This window comes from Morone saxatilis, unplaced genomic scaffold (assembly GCF_004916995.1).
Source record: "Morone saxatilis isolate NCDOM2014 unplaced genomic scaffold, NCSU_SB_2.0 Contig19, whole genome shotgun sequence".
Taxonomy (NCBI): domain Eukaryota; kingdom Metazoa; phylum Chordata; class Actinopteri; family Moronidae; genus Morone; species Morone saxatilis.
The window spans coordinates 1,968,670-1,991,617 of NW_023339751.1; the positions used below are offsets into that span (position 1 = coordinate 1,968,670).

Consider the following 22,948-nt stretch of genomic DNA (forward strand, 5'->3'; position numbering starts at 1 on the left):
ACACACGCACGCATTACAAAACGGATTTAGTCAAGATCAGAGTTCAAAGAGTTCAAATCTTCTCTCAAGACCAAATAATGACAACCAAATACTTTGGACCACAGACTATTATAAGCTTAATATTAATATATTTAATTTGCATCAGTTTAATTCCATTAACTTCAAAAAAGATTCAGCGATCCTGCCAGAAGTTTCAGTCTTCGGGCTTGTAATGGAAAAAGCATCTGTAAATTCTCAGTAACCCAAACTAACTGATTATCCATTCCAAAATCAGACCATACTTGCTGATTCATGCAGATACAGCATTTATTCAACCATGGCACCAGTGTGAGCATTATCAAGTATGCAGCCTGGATCATGATTATTTTTATATGTATTGTATTATTAAATATTAATGCAGCTTTATTTCAGGTTGTTGTGTTAGACTGACCTCCTGAATGCTATGGCTCATCATGTTAACATCCAGACCCCGCTGATGTTTTTTTTCTCCGCTGTGGCTCCACTGCCTCGGCCAAAGATTGTTGTTTAGAGCTGTGGGGGGAAAGCATGAACGTCACTGCAACAAAATCCCCCCCTAATATCCTCATTGTGAGGCTATGCTAATACAAAGGATGCAAGAAAGGCAATTTTTTGAGCGGTGATTCAAAAACTGTTGGCGTAACTATATGGAGGGCCAGTCTGTATAATCATGAGTGAATAGAGTCAAGACTCAGATCTACAGCATCTTTGGAGAAAGTATTAGGAATAGAATTATCAAACAAATGTGAAGATTCACATCCAGTCATGAATTTGTAAAAGCAACAAAAGGTCCTTATTTTGAAGCTATTACCTCATTAATGGCTAATTTCTTTAAAAATGTAGCCCCAAGTCATGGTTGTTTTAAGAGTAAATAGCAGCGCAAACTAGTATGAGTGGTTTTTTGGCTTAAAATTCATAAACTATTCAGCCGAAGATGGTTGCATCATACCCGGTGCTCTGATAGCTCACCCAACTAAAGCTGGCACCCATTCTACAAAAGGTTGTGTCGCTTCTGTAGCCAGCCCATCCGGGTGTTTCATGTCACTCCCTTCTTCTCCCCCTTTCATCCTGAGCTATTCCTATGAAATAAAGGCAAAAAGCCCCCACCAAAACCCACCTGGCAGAGTCTGTGCTTGTTTACATAAATACGGAAATGAGTTTTAATCCAATGTGACTGGTGGTAAAGATGGATATTGTTTTAGTGACAACACCCTTTTTTATTGTCATTAAGATTTCTTTAAAGGACCAGTGTGTAAGATTTAGTGGCATCTTGGCAAATGAATTTGCAGATTGCAACCAAAACTTCGCCTAAGGCCTTTATTTGAATATTTCTGCATACTGGGGTCCATAAAGTGTTAAAATTGATAATGGGATGACTGAAGCTTAGACACAATACTTCATGGCTGCCCCCCAAGGCATAAGTCAGTGCCCATTTGTGGCCCCCCCAGTCTGGACACACCCCTGATTGTACACATAAAGGGGGGGGGGGGGGGGGGGGGGGGATGAAACATATGAATATTATGATTACATTTCTCACACTGGGACCTTTTAAAACTCAGTATGTTTATTTTAAATGGCTTTTATACTTTTGAATCCACAAATGAAGCTGTCTAAATTGATCAGTTTGAAAATGACTCAACATGGTCCGGGTAGAGTTGGCAAATTGCTGCAGTCCTCTAGAAAGCCTTCGGATGAGGGGGGTGAGGGGGAAGGAGAAAGAGAGAAAAATGAAGCCTTGTGTAAGGATTGAGCTGCCCAAGGGAGGAAATACAGTTTAAGTAATAGTGTGTTGTGTTGCACCAAGAAGTGAGTTTGCCATTTGAACACTCAGTGTGTGCATGTTGTGTGTGTAATGGCCAGATCAAGTCATTTACAAACGGTCCTAACATAAAGAGCAGTGAGAACTCGCGAATAGATAATGCGTGTGTGCGTGCAGGCTGTTTCCGGGAGGGACGTTAGTTTTGGGCCGTCGGGGCTCCAGCTTGTAACACTGGGCTAGCGCATCTCCATGATGGAGACAAAAGAAGCGTGTGTGTTACATTTTCTGTTTCCCCCGTCCCAACCTTTAACCACACTTGCTGATCATTTTTGTTCTAACTCCTGCCTGAGGAAAACCACGAACCTTCAACCCCCCTGTAAAGAATGTATCAACATTTAGTGTCCAACACTTTTATAACTCAAGACCGCTTTATAACATATTGGTGCAATTAGTTTATTAGTATTTCTAACAAACAGCTGGGACTGTAAGTGTTCAGCAACCTTTGATAACCAGGAGTAAATGGTGGCATTCGGTTAGGGCGCTAGTTTCCAGCTGCAGATTAATACACGTTTTTTGGTATTTAGTAAGGATTTACCATCAATTTTATGATTACAATATGGACGTCGTTCCGTGACGGCATACCCCATACGTTTCTGAGAGCCATTTTAAGCCTGGTAGCTGAAACAGCCACACTGTAATTAAAGATTTTATGCTATAACTTAAGCTTAATATAAATCCAAACGGTGAGTTATTAAAATTCTCCCCCGTAGAGTTTTTCCTGAAAAAGGCAAAATTGGATTTATAGAAACAAAACGTGTTTTGTAGGCTGTAAACATGCTTATTTCTGAAGTAAAGTTAGGTCTTCTTTAATATTGGGCCTTAATTAGGAGACCTGCTTTGTTGTTGCTTTGTATTTAACCGGCAGCAGGATGGTGTATGCTGGAGTGAGTAAAAATAATTGGGCAAGTAGTTCCCAACGCCTCCTTTCCTCAAGGGACGCCATTTCTATGCATTGAGTAAACTGACTAAGTGACATAGTTTAATGGATACATGGTTGTTGTTACTGTTAAAATGGGCTCAATAATTAACTTCCAATATCTTATTATGAGTTAAGACTCTTTTAATGCAAACATGTTTATCCAACAAGATTAGTTTTTCTTTTTAGACCCAAAAAATACAAACTAAATTCCCCAGTTTTGCTTGTTTGAAGATTCCTTTTTTTTGCAAGTGTTGGTTATTAAACTGGTAACTGCTAGGTCAAGCATGCTGAATCTCGTAACATCTACGAAAGGGGCTTTGTGAGCGTGGCTGTCCTGGTGCGGAATGGAGCGATGGTGGGTGAGGGCATCGTGCGGAGGTGGGCAGGTGGATGGGTTCAGGGAGGAGGTTTGGCCACAGAGCGCCGGTTGTGGAATTCAGAGAATGGAAGTTGAGCCTGGAGTTTGGATCATGAAGGGGGGAAGTTGGGACTGCAGAGGTGATAGAGCGGTTTCAAGAGGTTGTGGTCACGTGTCGTGTGTGTGTATGTCAGACTAGACAGGAGTGGTGTGTGTGTGTGTGTACCACCAGGATATGACACAGCACACCCAGGGCCTCATTCCATCCTATTATAACATATGAAGAGGAAGCTACACACTTGCACGCCATGACACACAGGAGAATATCCCTCATCAGACATGGTGTTGTATGGCTTTTTGTATGTTATGTCTGGTGTGTGTGTGTGTGTATGTGTGTGTGTGTGTGTGTGTGTGTGTGTGTGTGTGTCGTCTCCAGCTCTATCCTACAGTATACATGGCCCTGTAATTAACATGCTGTTCTCTGCCAGATGCTATATCTGTTATTGAGAGAGCCACATGTGGTTTGTCGTTTGCGGGCTCAGCGGAGGATCTATATAAAGTGAGTGTGCGCTTGTGTGAGATATATTAACCTTCTTCATGTTTGCTTTTGATCCGAACATAAAAGACTGTTCCATCGGCAAATGCTTTTTCGAAGCAAAAGTGACCTGTTTTGGTAGATTTTCTGTTTCAGTGCAGTTTTTAATCAGCATTTGGTCTCAATATCTCCAAAACCAACAATGTGAAAAATAAGCACTCAGGTTCCACTGACATAAATACACTCACAAGAAAGCGTGGACATACAGTGACATGAGCTCATAATAGAAGAAGACTCTCCAGAATCACACTGAAATGTCAAGTGGAACTGTGGCTGCATAAAGGCCTCGTTCCCACTTTAGAGCGCTGTGCGGTGGAAACACTGAGTGGCTCTGGCAGGGTGTGGCTGCTTTTGGACTGAGCTGGGTCCACTTCTTCTGGTCTCTGGAAGTTAACAGCAGCAGAGGAAAACTGGAGCGCCGCCATGCCAGTCTCAATCATAGTTTCTCCTGCACGCTTGGAACGTGAGGGTTGGGTGCAGGGCTGTGCAATTAATCGATCAATCTCACACTAATCACAAATCATATCCCAATATCTGTCCAAAGACAGCCTGAGTTAGGTGAGAGTGTTACAATCTGCAACCACTGATTCCATTAAATCACTACACAGTGGTTGGTTCTTAATAATGCAGTGGTTCCTAACCCTTTTCTTCAAGGGACCCCTTTTCTATCATTTAGTAAACATAATATTTATGGATATTTCATATTATATTCAGAACTGAACTCAGTAACTGCAGGAAGTTTGTGTAAAACGGGTGATTTGGAGGAATTTTGAGCAGTTTAGGGAACTTTTTATACAATTCTCCGTCTGTTTTATCTATTTTTTATAAATCTTCTATTTCTGACAAATTCTGTGCTTTTTTTCCCTGACGCCATTGTTCTATAAGACAATTTACTTTACATATATAGACCTACTGTGTATATCTTTAAAGTTTTCTAGCACACCTTAAAATCAAGAAGGACTTGCGAGCCCCTGTGAATCTTTGGCGACCCCCAGTGGAGGTTGGGAACCGATGCTTTAATGCATCCATCGTTTTTCTTATTTCTCATTCAGCTGCATTCAGGTCGTTTCAATATAATTAATTATATAAATAGAAATTATTACTATAATGCTGAGAAGCACTGAAAAAAATGAAGTAATTCAAAATAAACTAGGCCCTACTGGTTTTCTGTCATTGTATTAAATCACAGTCTAAGTCGAATTAAAGACGTCATTAAAAGTCTGAAATTTTATTGCAAAGTTGCAGAAATCCTGTAAAGGCTCTGTAGTTGCACACAGGTGCCGGCACAGGTAGTTTCCTGCAGGAGCCACTGCTGTTTTAGTGACTGGTGGACTTTATTTTTATATCTGGATCAACCTGTGAATCTTCGGTTCGCTGTTTATATAATTGCTCTACAATAAATGACTTCCTTCATTATCTTCAGGGTCCTATTTTTAGCCACATCCGATTGTCTGGTGTGTCAGCCCAGTTTCCCCCCAAAGGGATTGTTAAAAATTTCCTCTAATTTGTACGTGTGTATGTGCACATGTAGCAAAATATTCTAACCGTGCTGGCTGTGGAGTTGCTACGCGGAGGATTTCCATCGACATTCCTACATACTTTCCTTCATGAAGCCACTGAGAGACTTTTCCTCAGAAGACACTGGTCTCTCTGCTGCTTCCGCCACTTTGAGCCGAGGAATTTCAGAGGAATGTTGCTCATAAAGTCATCTCTCTCCTCCATTCCCACAGGGTTCTTCCTCCCTGTGCATGCACGCGTCCAGTGTGTACGCTGTGCGTGCTGCAGCCGTGTGACCTCTGGTGTTGCTGCAGTTTTAACACTTTCCTACCAGGTTGCACACACTCTGCTCTGATCTTAGCACACAAAGAGCCGCTTGTGCCTTTGTAGATGTGGCACCTCATCATCGTCCTTATGTAACTGGCCGAAGGTGCTACATGCAGCACTTCTGCAGAAGTAAAACCGCACTGAGACGTAGGTGTCAGCGTTGTAAACAAATGGAGCCGCTAGCAAAAATAATTGGCAGTTTCTTCTTGGCAATGGAGTCTGCTCTGCATTTTATAGTTAGGGGAGTGTGCTGGATCATTTTTTAAGGCACTGACCTTCTGGCACAAACAGAGCTAAAGATAGTCAGTGGAATGACTCTATTGAAATATGTTACAGCGTATGTAGATCTTATATTAAATCTTACATTAAATAACACTGCAAACAAACACGCTAATCAAACAATAAGGAATGTAAAGACATTGACAGACAGTTAAATTACGAAAGTGAAGATTAAAATCGGTGGCACGAAAAATCCATGAATACTCTTTTTAAACAGCAGAGGGCGCCATCTACTTTTGACTTTGTTGCTGTATCAAGTCATCAACTTCAGAAATAAAAAGATTCTTTAATTTCATAAAGAAATAAAGTAATCGTTTTCAGTTATAATTTGTCTTTGTTAAAAACATTGTGAGAAAATTATATCGTGAGTATACTGACAATTGTTTTGACAGAATTTTCAATCATAATTTCTTGATTTCATAATTGCAATAATGTTCTGTTAAAGCATATTTGATGTTATTGATGATTATTGCCATGTGGAGTACCTTTTTAGGTAAATAGTTACAACACACGCCACTTCTTACCGATGACTGTTGTCACATGTAATACCTCTCCCCCCATTTCCTGTCCTGCTGTATTGTGCTATCAATAAAAGTTGATAATAATTCATTTAAATTATGTAAAAACTCAAACTGGGACAGTCAGAATATCAGATTTTCACTCCATGATTGTCGTTGGCAAAAGAATTCACGATAAGGATAATATTGCAATATCTTTAAAAATTGCTATCAGTCAAATTCATCAACTTTTATTGTGTGTTTTGTCTCTTTTTGGTAAATTAATTACACTCAGAATAAAAGTGTAAGGAGGTGGATAGAGAGTCTGCAGCCATAACTATACAGAAGTGCACAAAAGAACAACTAGAGTGTACAGCGAGAACAGAAACATTATATGTATATTATTAACATGACATTAATATTTTTTAAATATCGCCATGATCATCAATACCGGCATACTGTATATATATATTGTATATATTGGTATAACTGCACCATTATCAGCAGATTGTGCTACAAGCTGAAGCAATGAGATATAAATCTGCCACTTTTAAAAAAAGAAATATTATATATAAGGAAATAATTCATGTTAATGTTGAAAAACCATATAAATGTTATAAATGTTAAGATACATCTGTGGACTCTGAGTATCCTGATTGTGATTCTAAACATTCTTTTGAGTCATAAATACTCAAGACCAGCTGCAAAGCATCTGCTCCTCTCCGGCGCAGCGGCGTTATCTCGACTGGTTCTCATTCAGATGTTGCACGCAGCACTTTCTTTGTCTTTATTTGGTGCTGTTGTGTTTGGGGCTGTAGTGGAGTTGATATTTCACCTCCATGTGTATACAGAAGAAGAGCTGAGGGGAAATAGAGGACTAATGTTAGATCAGACGGATCAGATCTTACTATGTAGAGTGGGAATTGTGCCTATTGTAAGAAATTAGTGGAATAAAACAAATAAAAAATCACAAGAAAAAAGGTCAAATTAAAATAATGTGAGATAAATACCATCTTGTGCTCTTCTTTTCCCAGATTCAGCAGTTGGAGACACAGGTGATCGATGCAGAAAAACGGGCCTTCACCGCTCACCAGCAGGTAAGGATGCAAACAAAAGTGTGTATATATGTGTGGCCATGTGCACATATGTGTGTTTTTATACAGTATGTGTGTGTGTGTGTGTGTGTGATTCCAGGTGCAGTGGATGGAGGAGAAGCTGAAAGCTCCAGACAGTCCATCCGGAGACTCGGAGGTGCGATTGTTTCAGCGGTGCCAGGAGCTGCAGGCCCTGGTGCAGGAGAAGGAGGACGTCATCGGCCAGCTGGAGCAGCAGCTGGAGGAGCAGGTAGAGCGTGTGCATGTGAAGAATTTCATCAAAGTGACAGATGTAGTGCCAGTGGATGTGGTTTTGTCTGTTTTTTCAAAGTGCAAATGTATGTAGGGGAAGATGTGGCATGCTAACAGCCAGTATTGGAGCTAAAAAACTGGAAAGCAGCTGCTCTGGCAATGTGGACAATAATCTTATACTGTATGTCAGCAAGAGTTAAGGAGAGCCAAACTCAAATGGAAACATACCAAACTCTCAGGCCACTGTGGAAAGATCCTTGTAATCTTGTAATCCTCGAATAAGGACATTGCACTTGTGTTTTTATCCTTGTTCTCAGCTGTCATTTTGGATTTCCTGTCCTTATTGAAATACAATGAGTCCCAAAACTGTCTGCTCTCTTTCTCCAGAAACAGATCCGACTTCAAGACGCCAAAACGGTGGAGGAAAAGGCCGCTAAGATCAAGGAATGGGTGATGCTAAAGCTGTCAGAGGTGAATAATTTATAGCATTTGTTATAAAGTTGAAAAAACTGATTCATATTAATGGAAAATGTAAGCTAGATAGTAAGACAGAGTCACCAGTATCTTGTTTATTGCCATAAAGCACAGTTAGTCTTAGGGTTTAAAAACAGTACAAATCTTTCACCCTGGAAAATACCCCAGTTTTATGTTGAAACATATTTATTCTTCAGTTTGAGGTTGAGAACGCGGCACTGAGAGAAACAAACAAGCAACAGGAGGCTCAGATTGAGGAGTTACACAAACAAGTTCAGGGTAAGAGCCTTTTATGTCTTCAGTCATCCATTCAGATGTCATTTTATGTCAAAATTTGCTTGATTATGTGCATGTGCAAGCAAACACACACATCAAACATGTTTGTGTTTGCAGCCTTTGAGCAGAAGTGCGGGGGTGGTCGAGGAGTCCTCTGCAGACCGGGGGAGGCGCAACGTCTCAGCAGCCTGACGTTTGGCTGTTTCCAGGTGAGGGGGAAGAACCCCCAGGTCCTCACTGGACCAGCACCTTCCCAGAGGAGCCTGAGCACCCAGGGAGAGACCGAGGGCAGAGACAAAACTGGTGAGTCCCCGTAGATTCACAGCCGTGGATGTGGAAACAGGACACAGGAAGGCACGTTTGTTTGAGTGGAAAATGGAAAGTGACTCAGAAGACCTTTTTAGCCATTAGGTCATATCCTTTGTGTGTTAAGGTTTTCACTGCATTACTATTTTACCACTAACTGTATCTCACTTAGAACATTGTAAACGTCTTTGATTTTATTTAACTGAAGGGCCAGAGCATTGGGAATAACAGGATATCTGGAAATCCCCAGTGACTGAATTACATAAGACTCCCAACCTTTTTCCTTAAGGGACCTTTTTCTGTCAACTGTCGACCCCTGACTTAGTCACATATAATGATATAATGATATAGTATTTCAGATTTTATTCAATTCTCTCTCAATTTATACATTCAATGTATAACAATAACAGTAGAGAACAGCTGATAAACTGCACAATGAACACAAACAGTGAACACAATAACTGCAGGAAGTTTGTGTAAATTGAGAGCTTTTGATTATCAGAGATGAGTTTTACTGATCATTTTTGGAACTTTTTAAATTATTGCTTTGGCTATATGAATATTATATTCAATTTCTGCCAATAAATCCTCCTAAATGTTACACGCTCGACTTTAATTTATATCTTTATGTTTGAATAAAGTAGAAATAAACTCGTATGTAACTTCATTCTTAATGCATATCAGCTGATTGGTAGGAATGTGACCATACAAAATGAAACTGAGCTCAAATTGAAAACTATATTATGTTTAAAATAGATTTTAGTTTTTTGAAAATCACTGATTTTGTTTCATGATCTCCACTTTATTGATATTAACGCTGTTGGATTTGTGTTTTCTCTGACAGAGAAGAACAGTAAGCTCACAGCGTCCTCAGGGACAGACGGTGAAGTGCAGAGATCCGACCGGACTCTGGAGGAAGACAGCGCGTCTGAGAGCCTGGGCGAGAACGCATGTGGACCTGAGTCCCGTGGCGTCTCCTCCGTGCTCTCCAGTGCTGCATCGGAGGGGGAAGGAGGAGGAGGAGGGTGTGAGGGAAGAGGAGGAGGCGGTCTGGAGTTCAGCCGCCCCGGCAGCGAGACCTACCTGACTGCCTCAGACGACAGCAGCTCCCTGTTTGACGATGACATGCAGCGTGCAGATCGGCCCAGCTTCAGCCTGCTGGGCTCCTCAGACGGGGCGCTGGGAGGGTGTAAGGAGGGAGAGGAGGAGGCGCACAGGACCAAGCTGGAGGACTGCACCTCTGAGGAGCTCAACAAACGTTTCCAGTCGCAGAGACTTGACTCCTCATCCTCTTCCAGTGAGCCCAACACCCCCAGCCCCATCCTCACACCAGCACTCACGCCTAAACGACCCAACCCGCCCCAGGATTCAAGGGACAACCCCGCCTCGCCTAAACAGCCTCGCCTGCGGACCCCAGCAGGGTTCGGGCTGATGAACGTGGCTCTGGCCAAGAAACACCTGAGCCAGCCGCCTATCAGCAGCGAGGCGGCGTACGGACAAACGCGCAACGCTCTCAGCATGCTGCGCCCCCTCCGGCCACAGGAAACTGACCTCGACCAGGAGCAGGAGGTCGGCATGGAGACGGGCAGGGACACACCTCCTCAGGTCCTCCTCAGCTCACCTGGTCCACCTGAACCTGGTTCAGAGAGGCAAGACTGTGACAGCTCAGCACCTGGCAGCAAACCTCCAACACCCCCTTTACACCGGCTGCCCTCCTGGGTAAGATAATCTAATGATTGATCTAAAGTGAGTCTGGATCATTAAAGATGTCAGGTAGAAGTCAATGTTTAGTTCACAATTGTATCCTTAAAGGTCCACTGTGTAACATTTAAGAGGATCTACTAGCAGCAACACTGTGGGTCCGTCATGTTGAACCGCCCTGTTTCTACAGTAACCCAAACACTGGCTCTAGATAGAGGCGTTTCCCAGCCACCCAGTATAGTTTCTCCTATACACTTCGCAGCCTCTTTCTCACGTTTTTCTTCCACAGGAGAGTCGTATCTACGCTGTGGCTAAATCAGGAATCAGACTGTCGGAGACGTCCTGCTCAGACCCCGCTAGCAGAGGTAAGACGACGGAAAAAAGGGGGGTGATTCATCAGCAGCTGAAAAACTAACTAACTGCACTGTGATTTGTGTTTCAGACCCCTCCCTCCAGTCCTCCTACCCTGCCTTTGTAATGTACACATCCCTCATCTATAAAAACATGACCACACCAGTTTACACTACTCTGAAGGGGGTAAGTGCAACTCTGCACTGCAGGACTTACTGCTACATTCATTTTGAACGCTTCTTCATTCTCATGTTGTGTTTTTGATTATCTGTGTAAGCCTGTACAGCACTGGTTCCCGACCCTTCACAGGGCCTTCTTGAATTTAAGGCGTGTAAGATAAAAACAATACATAATACAGACAGAAAGATGTATAAAAAGTTCCTAAAAATATCAGGAAAACTCATCTCTGATCAATATTTACAGGAAATAATCTGCTCAAAATCAGTCAATCAAATTCACTGTTTGGGTTCATTGCACAGTTTATCAGTTGTTCTGTACTGTTATTGTTGTGCCTTAAATATAATCTAAATATCCATAAGAATATGTCTCTTACTCAGTTTTGAGACTCAGTTTGTAAAGTTGCTGTCTAAAAAACAAAAGTGCAGAGATTCTCCACTGATGCTTTGAATCATCGACATTTCAAGGGCAGTCCTAGTCGTCAGTTTACTCAATGATAGAAGAGGGGTCCCTTAAGGAAAATGGTTGGGAACCACTGGTGTACAGTACCGATACTGCGTCGACCACCGCTCTGTCTCGCTCTTGCAGAAAGCCACTCTGCTGAGCAGCAGCCCGTTCTCAGATGAGTCCTCCAGCTCTGAGGAGTCATCCAGTTCAGGAGAGGAGGACGGCTCCATCCGCAGCTCTCACACCTCCTCCAGCTCCCGCAAGGACAGCAGCCCGGGCAGCCCGCGCTCTCTCAAGAGAGGTACGACACACACGTACTGGAAGCCTGTGGATGTTTATGAGTCTATATTACGTTGTCAACTGTTTCCTCTTCTTCTTCTTCTCCAGCTGTGTCCATGTCTTCAATGACATCAGAGAGCGACTACGCCATCCCTCCTGATGCCTACTCCACCGACACAGAGTGCTCTGAACCGGAGCAGAAACTCCCAAAGACCTGCTCTGCAGCCAGTGACAACGGCAAGAGTGTGAGTCAGTGTGAAATGTGTGGGAGATTGATCACCTGAATGTAAGTTTTCATCAGCAGTGACTTAACACGACTCCTATAGAGCTGGAGGCAAACATGAAACAGTAAAATAAAGTACAAACAGGGACGCAAGACACAAACCAAACATCTAGATAGGAGCATTTTTTTCATGTGTTTCACAGCTCGTTCTCATTCCAAGGTTATCAAATACAGACGCCAAACTAAATCCTGCACACTAGTCCTTTAAAGGTGTGAAGTTTGAGATTGCATCTGCCAAAAGTTCAGATTTAGTTTCTTGTACAATTTTGTCCTTAGTAGTTTCTTCTTTGCTCTTGGAAGGGGAGGCACCGCTAGATGGCACTAACTCCTACACACTGGTCCTTTAAAAGATTGGAAAATGATTATAATAATAATAAAGGCAAACAGTGACGTTCAAAATACATTCTTTCATTACTTACCCTTACACATTTACTTTTGTTTATTTATATTCTTATTTCTGCTTGTGCATTGTTTTTTTTCACATATAAAAATCTAAATACACTTTATTTCAGACATAAAGTCAAATAAATTGGTTAAAATGGTTAATAACCCATTCATTGTGGAGTCTATAAATGATGAGTGTTGTTGTTTAGGAACCGATGGAGAAGTCAGGCTACCTGTTGAAAATGGTGAAGACCTGGAAGAAAACATGGAAGAGACGCTGGTTTGTCCTCAAAGATGGAGAGCTGCTCTACTATAAATCACCTGTGGGTTTTATACAACATGTTTTTCATTCATTTTGTTTCATTAAATGTATACGTGAACAATAACATGTGTCTGTGTAACGTAATCATTCTCCCACAGAGCGATGTGATCAGGAAGCCTCAGGGTCAGATCGAAGTCAACGCCACCAGCAGCATCGCTCGCGGCGAGGGAAAACAAGTTCTCCAGGTATCCGAACGTCTATTCGAACAAAATGACATGTAGTCCGATCTCGAGGAAGAGGATTCTGATTCCCTCGCTCATCCTCACTCTCACTCGTGTTGTCCTTATTGTGTAGATAGTGACGGGGAAGCGGGTGTACTACCTGAAGGCGGACTCTCCCAACCTGCTGGAGGAGTGGCTCAGGGTGCTGCAGAGCGTGCTCAGGGTGAAAGCTGCCAGTCCTCTCTTCACCCAGCCGGATATTCGCCCCGGCATGAAGGGACTGCTCGTCAAGGTCCAACAGCTTATTAAATTTACCTTTGCACTGAAAAAAATATGATTTTACAAACCGCATACAGGGTTCCCTACACTTCATGCAAACACCTGAAAATTGATTAAAATGACAAAATATCCTGGAAATATTCTGTGTTGCCCTGGAAAATTTTAGTTGTATTTTATCCTGTGCTGTGGCTAAATTAATATTACAGTTAGAGGAAAGCTGTAGGCAAAAAAGTTTTGACCTGTGTTTACCCTACTGTTTCATGTCAAAATGGCTGCTGTGAAAAAGGTCAATTTGGAAAGAGTGTCAGTGATCACTGTTTGTGTCCTGTGCTTTACTGTCAAGAAAAACTCATGGAAAATGCCCTGCAAAATGATTTCTTAAAGAGTTGCAACCCAGACATAACTAACCAAGGTTTTGTCTGCAATAACAGATTTCACCCACATTTCTACCTCATATTCAACTGTTAACTGTTACACTGTCACTCTGTTTTTATTTCTTCTGTTTCAGGTGAAGCATGGCTACTCTAAGCGGGTTTGGTGTGCTCTGATTGGCAAAACCTTGTACTATTTCCGCAGCCAAGAGGACAAGGTAAGATCCAACATAAAACCTCTCTTAATATTTAAAGAATATAGAGGAAGATCTGTGATGTTTTACCTGAAGTGACGTACTGAAAACTATTATTTGAGTGTGTGTGTGTTTATGTGTGTGTTCCCAGTTCCCCCTGGGTCAGATCAAACTGTGGGAGGCCCGGGTGGAGGAGGTAGACCGGTCAAGAGATTCAGACGACGACCTGAAGGCATGTGGGCGGGGCCTGCAGGCAGCACCTTTCACCATCGCCATCCAGCCGCAGGAGCAAGGCCCCACCTACCTGCTCATCGAGTCCCGCCACGAAAAGGTCAGCCTCTGCTAGAAAGATACATTTATGTTAGATAAGTTTTGGGTTTCCGTTGGTTATTTCCTTTTTTATTTTGTAGTTTTCCTCCTTTTCCTCCTTTCGTGTCTTCTACTTTACTTCCTGTTTTTTGACCCATTTTGGCAAATATAGACTGCCTGTTTTCTCTTATCAAGATCCTGTCTTGAGTCTCACATTGCTTGTGTTTTTACCAATCACAACAGCGTCCTGGAAAACCTGGAAGACCTGGAAATTTAGACACTAGATTTCCCAGTCATGGAAACACCTGGAATTTGAATAAAATGACCAAATATCCTGGAAATAATCTGTGTTGTCCTGGAAATGTTTGTATTTATCCCCTCACTCAGATATACGTAAACCTATAGGTGCATTTTCTTGTTTGAAACTCAACTGTCGGTGGGATAAACATTTTAAAGCACGTTCACCAGATGTAAAGAGGAACTGACTGCAGTGATCTTTTCTGCATTGCGTCTATTTTTTCCAGAGCAGCGAGTGAAATTCTCATCATCATCTCCATGCATACAGCCTAATAATGATCTAGTTTCTTTTGGCTGTGGTTTATAAAAAGAAATTGCCTCCCTGCCACAGAGAATGAATGAATAAGATCCTGCACAAGTTTCTCATTAAATTACCTGTCATTAAGTGCAACTTATCAAAAAGACGCAGTTCAATGCAACTTCAATGCCATCTTAGTGTTTTTGCATGATGACAAAAAATTGGTTTGCAGTGAATTTAGTGGTAGATTTTAAACATTGTAAGGATATATTATAACTCTTTATACAGGCCCAAAAAAACCTTTAAGATGCTGATTTAGGTTCAAACTAAAAATGTATCATAAGTCCTCACATTGTCAGTAAGAATGTGTTGTGCTGTTGGTCTGTTTATTTGATGAGGCTCTGGTATCGCTGATGTTAATGTGTGTGTGTCTGTAGGACTCGTGGCTGTACCATCTGTCTGTGGCAGCGGGGAGCACAGTGGGTAAAGTCGGCACGGAGTTCGAACAACTAGTGGGAAAACTTTTCCAGCTGGATGGAGATCCAAGTGAGTCCCACTAATTATTTCTTTTCTGTTGTGTCTTTAATCGTGCTTTACTAATAGCTGACATGCTAGTTTCATACATCCCAATCATAACTGCTATAGCAAAAAAAAATGCTGTTACATACAGACCGAAATTCATCTGATCCCATCATCTGAGCTGTTTACACCACTTGCAGCGACCTTTTGGCATCAAGTCTATTTTGGAAATGTTGTAGATGGTCAGATATTCATAGAGCCTGTTAATGATTACATTTAATTCATTGTTGTGGTTGATACATGCACAGTGATGTTAATTGTACATGCAACACTCTCTTTCCACTTTCACTAGGCTAACGCTGTAAAATAAAATAAATCCTCCCTGATTTGAATTGTTTTTTATGAGCTGTGGCCAAGTTAATGTTACAGTTCGAGGAAAACTGTAGTCAATTCACCGGAGGCTTTAGCTCCACTCACTTGGCTGTGGCGAGAACAGCCAAGCGTGCCATGAAGGAGAGCTAAGGTCCCATAAATACTGACCACCAATGTGAGCAAGTGTTGTCCTAAATTGTCAAGAACAACTCCAGGAAAATGGACCTGGAAAAGTCCTGGAAAATTATTTCTTAAAGAGTGGAAACCTTGCCATGTCTGTTCCAACTATTTTACTAGATTTCTTATAAAGGAAATTCTAGGAAAAATTTCTTTTTTTCCCTTTTGTGTGGAGCACCATTTCACCACAGTCATCTCTTCTGCCTCTTTGTCCTTTCAGAATTCTCAGAGCTGGAGACATCTCCTAATGTTGTGTTTCAGTAAGGAATGCTCTGACGTCTCCTCTATATACCTAACGTGCATGTCACCAAGCTCTGCAGACAGAAGGCTGTTAAAACTCTTTAAGAAGTAACACACAATTAGCACACACACACACACACAGCACACACACACACGACACACACACACACCCATATACACACATATGCATAGCATTGATATGCAGTTTTTGTCCACAAGCCTCTGTAGATGAGAAAACAGAAGGCCCCTTTTGGGTGAAATAGGCGCTGTAAATAGTGGTACTATGCCTGGAAGAAACAAACAATAAAAAAGTTTACAGTTTTCTTTACTTCCCCAAAGAATGAAGGACAGTAAAAGAGGAGATCTGTGGCTTTAGGCCATATGCAGAGAGAATGAAAAAGGTAAACCGAGGGACCTGGACAGCCAATATGTGTATCTGTGTCAAACGCTCTCGCAAAGAGTCTCAGTGATGGTGGAAATAAAGTTTTTACAGTCCTCTCAATAAAACAGCTGTTTTTAGAATGGAGTTTGGTTTGACAGTGTGGAGCAGAGGGTATTTTAACCTTAATAATTCACATAAACTGAGCTGACATACCTTTTAATAATGAACCTTGTAAACAGCAGAAAGCAACAAAGGAAGTGGAGATAAAACTAAACTGTTTTCCTCTTCTGTCAGCTCGTAGTAAAAGGTTTATTAATAAACACAAACGTCGGATTTGCTTCACCACAGCGATGAAATTAGTATACGTCGGACAGGCGACCAAAACAGAAAAATAAGTCTTAACTCCAGAAACAGTGACAGATGTCAGAAATATAAGAGTGGTGACACCGATCAACTTTGGCTCCTAATAGCTAAAAAACAGTCTGGCATTCTTATTTTATGGCATTAAATTGGCAATAAACTCCTACATTAGAGGCTTTCATCCAAAAGGGGACTTGACTTAAAGCTGCTCTCAACTATGTGCACAAATAATCCTGAGATATTTAAGAAAATGTTATATTTTACAACCACATGGAATACATTCTTTGACCAGACTTTAGAGCCTTGTGCTGCACATGTAACTCAAGTAAATCTGTAATCTGTGTTAATAACAGGTTAAAGTTTCCTGTAGCTTAAATCTAAACAATGTATCATGGGCACAGATGATCTCTTCTCCTCCTCCTCCTCCTCCTTCATCCCCTCTCTCCTCAGACGTGTCAGCTGTTCATCAACGTGGCCATCGACGCTCCAGCCATCGACTACCACGTCTCACTGGCCCAGAGTGCCCTGCAGGTGTGTCTGGCCCACCCCGAGCTCCAGAATGAGTTTTTCTGCCAGCTCATCAAGCAGACCCGCAGGAGGCAGCCACACGGCCATCCAGGACCCCTGCAGGTTGGCATCCTCACCACACGATGGCAGCAGCAGCACACGTTGCTGACTGGAAGCCACCAGAAGTACAGGGTGTCTGAAAATGTTCTAAACTGTACTTTGGAGAGTCTTTTCTCTCCCTTATGTTGTTTACCAAAAGCTTTTATGTTAGAGAAAGTCCTGAAAAGTTCATCTCAAAAAAGAGACTGAAATCAACTCCTGCTTTTAAAAACCAGAAACTTTCCATCAGCTGTCAACCTGAAGTCACATATGCAATAACCAGATATACCAGAAACACCAGCAGAGGGAGAACAGACAAAGTACAAGTACAGACAAAAACAAAAAGATTCCTGTCCATACAATACACAGCCCACAATAATGCAACAACAACAATGCTGCAATTACAAGTGCAAATGCTAAAAAAATATGCTAAGCAGGGTTATTGCACAAGGACCAAAGGAGTTTTTACTCCTCCTTTAACAGAATATAGTGGGAATTTACAGTAAAGTTAAATGAAGTGTGAAGTGTGATCATGTTTTAGGATTAAGAGACAACAGAATGCGTCATAACAGAACCCAGCAGCTCCTTTGTGTGAACACAAGTGAACTCAGTGATGCTGATTAACAGAATCAAAGGAGGAACTGTCTGAAGCTTTCTATACAGACAACTTCCTGATCCACTGGTGTTTCCTTCCTTTTTCTATCATTCAGTAATCTGACTCAGTGACATATTTTATGGATATTTTATATTAATTCAAAACTGTTCAATGAACCCAAACAGTGAACTCAGTAACTGCAGGAAGTTTGTGTAAAACGAGAGATTTGGATAAATTATGGGCAGATTATTTCCTGTTTTGGACTTTTCATACAATTCTCTGTCTGTATCATATATTTATTTAATTTAAAAACAATCATACGGACTTAATAAGCTTCTTTTCTGACAGATTCAGTGTTTTCTTCTCCCAGACACTTGACCATTGTTCTATCAGACAATCTACATCTATTTTTCTCCACAGAAGTGAACCAAATGCTGAGACACTGTGTATATTTTTAACATTTTCTAGCACGCCTTAAAATCAGGAAGGTATGTAAAGCTTTAGCGACCACCAGTGGAGGTCCCGACCCGGAGGTTGAGAACCACCTGACCCATTTGTGACTGTGTGTGTGTGTGTGTGTGTGTGTGTCATTCTTTAGGGCTGGCAGTTTCTCGCCCTGTGTGTGGGCCTGTTTCTGCCTCAGCACCCGTTCCTCTGGCTGCTCCAGGTTCACCTCAACAGACACGCCGACTCCAGGTGAGAGAACGATAGCACGAAGAACCAAGGCGCTAAACGTCACAAAGGACAACATACAGTAACTGTGGAAAACACAGTAGTTTAGAAACACAAATGTCATGTACTTTGTAGGTCTACAACCCCACAGTTATTTTAAACGTTTTTATTTGCACATGCAGTGTATATATAAAGCAGGAGAGGTTTGATGTGAACAATGGCTCCCCCTTATAAATATAATAAAAAGAGAAAAATATATATAAATACAACATTCAAGCAGCTGAAATACAATATTGATAGAAATGTACAATTATTTTACCATAATAATGTTCACCAGATAAAATCGTATTATTATATTGAGATCCATGAATCTTTGCTAATTAGATATCTATATATATATCATATATATATATTTTTTAATAAAGATAATGTTGCAACTGCCACTGACTTCCACCACCCTCCCTGAATATATGTGCTCCATTAATGCACTTCGCTTGGATTTTATCTTGCACATTGAAAATATCATCCTGTGTCACTGTTAACTTGCAGATTCCCCGGACAAGATTTTTTTTGCCTTATTGTACATATTTTATTTGTATTTTTGGAGGCTTCTATTCTGCTGTTATGTTGTCATTTTGGTATTTATTATAAATATTTAATTATATTTTTTAAAGCACTCCTTAAGCTCCTAAATTAAAATGATTCTCCATACATATATTAACATAGATAAATGGTGAACACTAACTTAATTTAACATTTAGTAAACTTGTGAAGAAGGTGATGGTATGATGTACACACCACTTATACGCCGTCTCATCGTCTCTGTTGTCAGGACCGAGGTGGGTAAGTACGCCATCTACTGCCAGCGCTCCATGGAGCGGACCCAGCAGAAGGGCGAGAGGCAGGCCAGGCCGTCCCGTATGGAGATCCTGTCCATCCTGCTGAGGAATCCCTATCATCACTCCCTGCCATTCAGTGTGCCTGTTCACTTCCTCAATAGCACCTACCAGGTAACAACACCTCACCTCACGCTGACAGATTGAGTCTCTTACATCAAAGCCTCGAGTCACACACTGTTAACACACATGCATCCAGTGTTTATCCGTCATGCTCTCATGCTTGACTGCTCCACCATCTATCTGTACGCTCTGAGTCAGGGTTTCCTCTGCAGGGGTGTTTGTGTTTTTGGTCCCTCCCAGTCGGTGCAGAAAGTCCTGACATCATAGCCTAGATGCTTACATAAGACACATAAAACATAAACTTATGGAAGGACGTAAGTTTACAATGCATGGAAAACTACAACTTCATTATTTAGGAGAGAATATGCTCTGGAAATTCAACTATGTTTCGTCATAATAGCTATTATTGTCCAAGCAAAGTACTGTAAGGAGGCAACACCAGGCTGCTAGAAGCCGATCATCTTTCCTTCTCCTGCCCGGTCCTGCAGCACTGTTGGACAGAAATAAGTAGTTATTGACAATTTTTTTCAGTGAGAATGATAAATATCTTTTTAGGATTCTAAAAAGAGAAGCACTTAAACACCTCTCTTTAATCTAGAGTATACAAACAAACTCTGCCAAGCAGAACAAACCTTTCAGTGTCGTAATGAACCTGAGACACTTCATCGTTAAAAAATTAGGCATAAAACTGGAGTCAAAGTCGCTAAAACGCTAGGCCTACAAAGTACATGATATGACTGTTTATGAGCAAGATATCTCAAGTCAAATGTCCTGGAAAGCTCCTGGAAAAAGATTTCTTAAAAAGAGTGGAAACCCTGTCATCTTCTGCATTTTATCACATTCCCACAGGTGGTGAGCTTCGATGCTTCGACCACAGTGGACGAGTTCCAGTGTCGCCTCAACCAGGACACCGGCATGAGGAAGACGGGGCTGTCTGGTTTCAGCCTGTACACTGACGACCCCACTGGACGAGAGCTGGAGCACTGCCTGCAAGGAGGCATCAAGGTGCTTCTTTTCATTCACCGGATGATTATTTTTATTATGAAGTGTTCAATTTTCTTAACACAAATCTTGTCTTCTTCATACGAGCTGCAGATTTGTGACATTATCTCCAAGTGGGAGCTAGCCTCGAAGGAGCAGCACACCGGCAAGTCTGAAAACACCCGGACGGTCCGCCTCACCTACAAGAACAGGTAGAGCCTTTTGTTAAAGGCTTTTATCTTACAGAGAAATGTACTCAGGAATGAATGTGTCTTTACTTTGTTCTAGAAATAGAACACAAGCAAACAGAGGAAGTTCAATTATGTTCCATCCATTATTTCCCAACATCTCTCCTTCTATCTGCTTCTGTTTCACTTTTACTACCTCTCGTATTCATCTTTCCCTCCCCAGGCTCTACTTCTCTCCCCAGGTCAGGGGGGAGTCAGAGAGGGAGAGGTTGCTGTTGGCTTATCAGACAAATGAGGCCATCGTAGCGGGACACTTCCCCGTCAACAAGGAGCTGGCTCTGGAGATGGCTGCCCTGCTGGCCCAGGTCTGAAAAGTTAAAAACATCTTTGAACAGTTTGTGCTGCCTTTAATGGAAGAAGGAGTAGCAACAAACTCTTAGATAGTTTAACACTTATATGTGTCTGTGTTCAGGTGGAGTTTGGGGATTTTGAGCGTCCCTTCTCTGCTCCTGGATCAGCCCCGACCAAGTCTAACCAAACCCTGAAACAGGTTCTGGAGAGATTCTACCCTAAACATTACCGCCGGACCACATCTGAGGAGCAGCTCAGGTACGCATGATTATTACCATATGATTATTATACTTGAAACTCTTACAATGACACTAAATCATATTTCACATGTTGCAGGAACAAATATTTTTATTGCATCGCAGATCAGAAAAAGAAATTCCAATTAAAAGCTACCTGCACCAAACTCCCTATAAGAAATATCACATTTTAACAATTCCTAATGTGTCCTTAAAAACAGGTAACTCTACAAACACGAGATACAGGACTTTATTTGTCGTCGGTCTAGTTATCAATTCGGAATCAATATAATCCATAAAGATAAACTCTGTATTCTGTGCAAACTTTAGCGTGTTTCTTATTATAATAACTTACAGAATGTTTTTTTCCTCCATCACATCTGCAGTCAGTTATAGTCAAGTTATTTTTCCAACCTTATTGTGTTTATCCTCAACATTTTTTAATGAATATGTATTGTTTGATAAGGACTATATGTATCTATCTAACGCTATCCTCCAGGATAAATGTATCTGAGTGTTTTTTAAGGCAATAACATCGTACCGTAAATTCTCCCTCTTTTGCATATGAACTCAGTTATATTGTTATGATCTGCAATCACAGTCATAAACTTTAGTTTTACATGACAGGAAGCTGTTCAGCAGTTAACCCCTTAATTTCCCGTCATCGTCCTGAGCATACATCCATGCTCACCCAGTCCAATCAGATCTCTCATGCTGTGGAAACATTAGATTATATTTATATTATATTTATTTAGTCAGGAGGAGGTAGAATTAACCAACAGGAGTCTTTGAATGCATCGCAACCAGATTCAAAATGAACACTGTTGTCCTGACAGATTGTGGTAATCAAATGAATTTTCTGGCTCCTTCCTCTCAGACAACTGCTGCAGCGTCTCTCCGCCCGCTGGGCCTCCCTCAGGGGTCGAAGTTCACCAGAGTGTGTCAGGATCTACCTGACCGTTGCCAGGAAGTGGCCTTTCTTTGGCGCCAAACTGTTCGAAGCAGAAGTAGGTGAACTGTGTTATCATCAGCCGAGTTATTTGCTCTCACGTTAAAGAAACGATACAGTGTCGAACAAACAAAGGGCAACGTACAAACTAAATAAAGTCTCTGTACAATGTTTTATGCGCTCAGATCTTCAGAACAGCTAACAGAATACAGAATCAACAAAAACTGACTGTACTGTACGTGAACATTTTACTTTTGATAAAACATGATGAGGGATTTCAGAGCTGAGGCTGTGGTGCGGTGAACAGCACACGCTGCAGGTTGATTGAATTACAGTGATTGTCGTACTTGAGATGAAATGTCCTGAAAGAATTATAGTCCACCATCTTTAATAAATTCAATCCAAAACATTCAGTCCCCGGTTCAGTGAGGACACTGTGATATGTCCCTGAGCAGCTGCACCATTTAATATTCGAATGCACTCTCGTACTGTACAGTTTCACATACATGTATTTATATCATTTCCTACACGCACATTATTAGTATTAGACCTGTACTTTATATTCATAGCCCAACTATACTGCTATATATGTATTTTGTGCATCCATATGTAAATACAACTCTTATTATTATTATTATTATTATTAGATTTTCATTATATGTATTTTTCTATTCTGTTTCTGTATTATGTGTATTTTCTTATCTGTGTTGTTGTCTGGAGTTGCTGTAGGTGAGTGAATTTATCTTATACATTTCACTTCAGGGCTGATTATATGATTATTATTTTTCTCTTCCTTTTGTTGTTGTGTGTATACCTATGCTGCATGTTAGTATGCCATTTGCTACTCTTAAATGTGG

At 41.3% G+C, this 22,948-nt stretch overlaps 1 protein-coding gene across 1 annotated transcript in view; it reads left to right on the forward strand.

Moving 5' to 3' along the window:
* plekhh2 (pleckstrin homology domain containing, family H (with MyTH4 domain) member 2) overlaps positions 1-22,948 on the forward strand; it is a 31,395-nt gene that overhangs the window by 5,658 nt on the left and 2,789 nt on the right. Inside the window, 27 exon segments of the mRNA XM_035663641.1 lie at positions 7,344-7,406; positions 7,504-7,653; positions 8,043-8,126; positions 8,327-8,408; positions 8,523-8,708; positions 9,556-10,430; positions 10,702-10,777; positions 10,855-10,949; positions 11,529-11,688; positions 11,775-11,911; positions 12,543-12,656; positions 12,754-12,840; positions 12,950-13,108; positions 13,604-13,684; positions 13,812-13,991; positions 14,942-15,049; positions 15,793-15,840; positions 15,842-15,899; positions 16,543-16,559; positions 17,005-17,184; positions 18,354-18,451; positions 19,260-19,437; positions 20,236-20,391; positions 20,482-20,579; positions 20,779-20,920; positions 21,028-21,164; positions 22,020-22,149. Of these exon segments, the coding sequence (XP_035519534.1) occupies positions 7,344-7,406; positions 7,504-7,653; positions 8,043-8,126; positions 8,327-8,408; positions 8,523-8,708; positions 9,556-10,430; positions 10,702-10,777; positions 10,855-10,949; positions 11,529-11,688; positions 11,775-11,911; positions 12,543-12,656; positions 12,754-12,840; positions 12,950-13,108; positions 13,604-13,684; positions 13,812-13,991; positions 14,942-15,049; positions 15,793-15,840; positions 15,842-15,899; positions 16,543-16,559; positions 17,005-17,184; positions 18,354-18,451; positions 19,260-19,437; positions 20,236-20,391; positions 20,482-20,579; positions 20,779-20,920; positions 21,028-21,164; positions 22,020-22,149 (3,879 nt within the window).